We start from the raw sequence: 5,429 nt of genomic DNA on the forward strand, positions 1-5,429 counted from the left end.
AATACATGTTAGTTTTTGTGCTATATGTTAGTAAAAACAGGCTAAACCTCATAGTTTTGCCCCTCCTTAGCCCATTGTTACTATGCATCAACCATAGGACAAAGTCAAGGCCGAGCGGGCGAGATCAAAGATCATGTGCCAAACTCTAAAATGGGGCCTATCTCATGACGGTAGGTTGCAGGGTCTTTGAGGGGATGGTGTGGAGGGGTGGCAGGGGGCGCATGGATCATGACATCGAGTAGGGAAAACTCATTATGGTCCTTAGGCTCTAGACTAAGGAGGACCACAGGGAATAACAAGTTATTACCAAATACAAATCTCAGAATATTTCATCATTAGAATTATTACGTTTGCGTGCACAAACACTACTGTAAACGAAAGCCTTGTGCAAGTCAACGGCGAAGGTACTTTTTTTTTTAGTGGAATGTTTTTTATGAGTTTTTGTTCATTTCTTTATTGAGTTTTTTTTATGAGTGGAACGTTCAAACTACTGTATTAGCATCCGAAGATCCCAACTATCAGCACAACCCAAGAGGCAGGGACAGACCAGGTGGAGAGGAATGCAAGCAAGGTGGACATACCAAATCCTATGTGGCACCTATAGCGTTAAATAGAGGGCAATTGGTACAACACTCACACTCAATATGTTTGCTAAGTGTTAAATGGCCTGTAGGCACATTATCTCTCTTCGCCATCGATTTTGGGAACCTTCTACAAGCTCGTGAATGCTATCTCTCGCATGTATAGGACGGCCCATTAGTGATGTCGCTCGCTTGCTAGTTCAGTCGTTCACTCACTCGTTTTACGTACGGTTTCGTCTATTTCTTTTTTTGATTTTCCTCATTGGTTGTCTGTTTTCTGCTTTTTCATCTTTTTTTTCGTCTCTTTCAAAGTTTGACCAGTTATTTATTTATTTTTTATCTATGTTTTTCTTGACTTTTACTGTTTTTTTCTTTCTTTCGGTTTCCTTTGTTTCTTTTTTGTGTGTTCTCTCTGGTTTTTATAGGTTTGTATTGTTTTCTTTGTATATTTTTTGTATAGGCCAGAAATATTTTTTCTATATATGGTTAACATTTTAAAAATACATGATCAACATTTTTCAACACGTATATTTTTATTGTCTATTTCTCCATAAATATTTCACATTTTTTGTATACACCAGGAAGATTTTATATACAAACGTTTGATATTTTCTAATGAAGAACATTTTTTATGACATAGATTTTCTTTCTACTTTTTCCTTATACATTCTACATTTTTTATAGACATCAGGAGCATTTTTGTATACACGTTTAGCTTTGTCCAAATACATGATTAATATTTTGAAAACTTATATATTGTGATGCCTACGTTTTTCCTTACATATTGTACATTTTTGTATACACCAGAACCATTTTTTCTATACAAATTTAACATTTTTAACGCATGATTAAAAAATTCAAAGAAATTGGAAACATATACTCCCTCCGCCCCAAAATCCTTGTCTTAGATTTGTCTAAATACGGATGTATCAAGTCATATTTTAGTATTAGGTACATCCGTATCTAGACAAATTTAAGACAAGAATTTTGGGATGAAGGGAGTAGTATTTTTGATTTCCACATTTTTTTCATACACATTGTACATTTCTGTATACATTTAATTTATACATCAGAAACATATTTTCTTACACACTTAATATATTTTTAGAGCATGATTAACATTTTTCGGAATTATTTGTAAACTTATAGTATTTCCTCGTCCCGTACGGATTGTACATTTTCTGCATACCTGTATTTCCATACACACTTACAATTTTGAAATGCATGGTTAATATTATTTAACTTTTGTAAAAGTGATTTTTATAATGAACATACTCAGAAGATTTCGAAATATAATAAAAACTAAAAAAATAAACAAAATAATAATGGGAAAAGAGAGAAAAAAAGCGCTTGATGGCTGTGTCCCAGGTGGGCTGGCCCAATCGGACGGCTGCCTTCCGCGCTTGAAGTTTTTTTTTCTGTTTTCCAGGCTGATTTTCTCTGGTTTTTTTGCTTTGTTGTGTTTTACTAGTTTTATTTCTCTTTTGCTTTTCCTCTTTCTTGTTTTCCTTTTTATTACTATTCATCGTTTGTAGAAATTTAAATATTTCATGCTTTGTTTCAATTTTGCATTTTTTTTTTGGAAAATTACAAACAATTTCAAATCCATGAACTTTTTGTCAAATTCATGATTTGGTTTTCAATTTCGCATACGTTATACAAAGTTACAAACTTTTCAAAAATTTGTAAAAAAAAATTACGGATTTTTTTCAAATTTGGAAAAAAATTGGTTTGGTGATTTTTTTTTTCAATTTCATGAACATTTTCCCATATGTCGTGCATTTTTTTCATATTCCTGAACTTGTCAAATTGATGAACTTATTCAAATTTGTGATTTTTTTACTTTATATGAATTGTTAAGAAATTCATGATTTTTTTTTGTCAATGGTGAATGGTCAAACTGATGGTCAGAGTTCTGCAATCGGTTGTCAAGACGATTGGTCAACAATGAACACTTGCGGATTTCGGCCCGCTTATGAACTCCATCGCGCCGGTGCATCGGGTGACCTCGTCACCTCCAATCGAGCGTTGCTGGGCTCGACACCGACAAACAGACCTCGTTGGGGGACACTGGACACAATCTAGTTGCGAGGCCTAGGGCATGGCGGCGGCGTTAGAAACGAGACGGGATTTGTTTGTGCCGGGCCCTGGGTTTTGTGGGCTTTGGTTGGTTAGCCACGTTTCCATTTACTTTATTTTTTTTCGAGAATTTCAATGTGTTTAAGTGGACGTCCACGTACACCATTTAGGTTAGTGGACGGCATAGTGAGATAAAGTTTAAAGCAATTCAGTTCCAGTGTGATTTTGTTTTTGAGAGCCGTGCTGTTAACTTTGAGGCATACAATCTAGTCAAGTTCTCGCTATTTCTAGGACAGGCACGTCACGTCTGGTTTGACCAACCTCACGACGTAAACTGTATCCCACACCTTGTGACTTTTGATAAATAAACTTGGCTTTTACCCCTAAAAGAAAAAGTGGTGTCCACTGTGACTTACATCCTGACTCCTCTTGGCTCTATGTCTGGAAACCCCCTCTTGCTTCCTTTTTTGTACAACGGATATTTCATTGATCTAGCAGCAGCGTACATATACAATCGTGCATTGCAGCACAGTACCATGTGCAAATACAGTTGCATTGAGACAGTTCTCATTGCTACTGTAGAAGCTAAGCATCGGAAACTTGAACATCTATTCTGAATCTTGCTGTTGAAGCCGGATAATCAAACCATATTCCTTAATCGAGTGGTAGAACCCATCAAGCTCCTACCATCCCGTCAAAAGGAAAAAAAATATCAAGCTCCTACAGATACAAGCAACACGGAAAGAAGAATAACATCTACGACTATAATTCAGAGTTCAGACATATACGTCTGTGTGAGGGACCCTGGTGGAAGATGGGAGTTCATTTCTTGAGGAAGAATTGTTCTCCCAGTTCACTTCTGAAGAGAAAAACGCTCGATTGTTCAGGTGCAGCAACACACCATAACTTCATTTTTGAACTCCCGAATTAATAGACCGTGTACCGTCCGCTGATCGACTCTTACTGCGCCGGTGCCGGCATGTTGGGCGCCTTCCCCACCGTGTACCCGCCGTCGACAACGAGGTTGTGGCCGTTCACGTACTTGGCCTCGTCGGACGCCAGGTACAGCGCGGCCTTGGCCACGTCCTCGGCCTCCAGCACCGTCCCTTCCATCTCGTTGACGTCCTGCTCCACGATCCGCCGACGCTCGTCGACGGTCGCCTTCGGGTACCACTCCTCCAGGGTGCGCATCACCAGCGGCGTCGGGATGTAGCTGGGCGACATGGCGTTCACGCGCACCCCGGAGCGCGCCATCTCCCCTGCCACGGCGCGCACGAGCCCCAGCACCGCCGCCTTGGACACGCTGTACGGGTGCGGCGCCACGCTGCCCAGCACCCCCGCGGTGCTGGCCGTGCAGATGATGCTGCCTCTGCGACGCGGTGTCATGACGCGGGCCGCGTGCTTCACGCCGGCGAGCATGGCCCGCGCGTTGACCGCCATGACGCGGTCGAAGTCGGCGAGGTCGAGGAAGCCGAGAGGGACGGGCGTGAGGGCGCCGCTGATGCCGGCGTTGTTGAACATGACGTCGAGGCGGCCGTGCTGCGCGACGACCAGGTCCACGGCCGCGGCGACCTGCGCCTCGTCGGCCACGTCGCACCGCGTGTAGCACGCCGAGTCGGCGCCGAGCTCGGCCGCCACGGCGCGGCCCAGGTCGTCCTGGACGTCGGCGAGGACGACCTTGGCGCCGTTCCTGACGAACTCCATGGCCGTCGCCTTGCCGATGCCGCTGGCGCCGCCGGTGATCACGGCCACCTTCCCGGCTAACCTAGAAACTTCGGATCGGTCTTCTGTGATTCACGAGCTCGAGAAAGCAAACACAAGGCAAGATCGAATCGAGTGTGACGGGAGGGCACGCGAACCTCTGCGCGGTAGAGGCCGCGGAGAAGTGGCTCGCGAAGGACGACAAGGCTGGCACTGCTCGGCGCTTCTTCGCCTTCGCCCTCGACACGACGACGACATGCTTCAGTGCTCGGAACATCCTGCCTCCTCTGGTGCTGCTTGATCGTGCTAGATTCCTTTTCCTGAGCGTGTGGCTTGGGGATAGGCTACGTGATATTTCTGTTCCTGGCACAGCCACACAGTACAGCATGGCTGGCATTTGGAACCGCACAGCATGACAACAAGTCAACAACCACCGTACACAATCTACAGTGAACGAATTTACCAGGAACAGCCAAATACTACCAGGTGACCTGTTTCATGATAGTTTGACATTTATTGTACTCCCTCCGTCCCAAAATTCTTGTCCCGTAAGACAAGAATTTTGGGACCGAGGGAGTACCAATTTAGCTACTTTTCAGTCAGCTGAAGTTCCACTTTTGGGTTAATCGAATTTGTGACCATTGGATTTTTCTGTAAGATTCATGCTGTGTTCTTTTTTTTTTTTGACATGTGTTGTCTGTTGTGTGGGCTTTTTTTGTTTTTTGACTGACCCCTTATTTGGGTTAGTCGATTTCATTTTTGGGCCGAAGCCCATTAACCGTGCAATCCAGCCCTCCTCTCTCTCGCTTGATTTTTTAAATACTTTTCTATTTTTATGTGCTTTTGCTTTTGTTTTTCTGATTCTCTTTGTTAGTTGGTTTTATTTCTATTTTGTGCATATTTTTTGATTTATTTTTGTTTTCTCTTTCTATGGGTTCCCCCCCCCCCATTTTCTTTCCTTTATTGGTTATTTTTGTTTTTTGTGGGTTTTTAGCTAAGTGTAATTATATACAAAAAAATACTATATAATATGTGCCAAAATTTCATGATTATATGTACACTAAAAAT

At 42.7% G+C, this 5,429-nt stretch overlaps 1 protein-coding gene across 1 annotated transcript; it reads right to left on the reverse strand.

Annotated features, from left to right (window-relative positions):
- Positions 1 to 3,249: 3,249 nt before the first annotated feature.
- On the reverse strand, positions 3,250 to 4,755 carry LOC119362562 (momilactone A synthase-like). Its single transcript, XM_037627804.1, has 2 exons — positions 4,520 to 4,755; positions 3,250 to 4,425 (listed from the first exon to the last, which is right to left on the reverse strand). Exons 1-2 carry the CDS (start codon positions 4,747 to 4,749, stop codon positions 3,621 to 3,623), a joined length of 1,035 nt encoding a protein of 344 aa, XP_037483701.1. The 5' UTR covers positions 4,750 to 4,755; the 3' UTR covers positions 3,250 to 3,620.
- Positions 4,756 to 5,429: the final 674 nt, after the last annotated feature.

Source organism: Triticum dicoccoides, chromosome 2B (assembly GCF_002162155.2).
Source record: "Triticum dicoccoides isolate Atlit2015 ecotype Zavitan chromosome 2B, WEW_v2.0, whole genome shotgun sequence".
NCBI lineage: Eukaryota > Viridiplantae > Streptophyta > Magnoliopsida > Poales > Poaceae > Triticum > Triticum dicoccoides.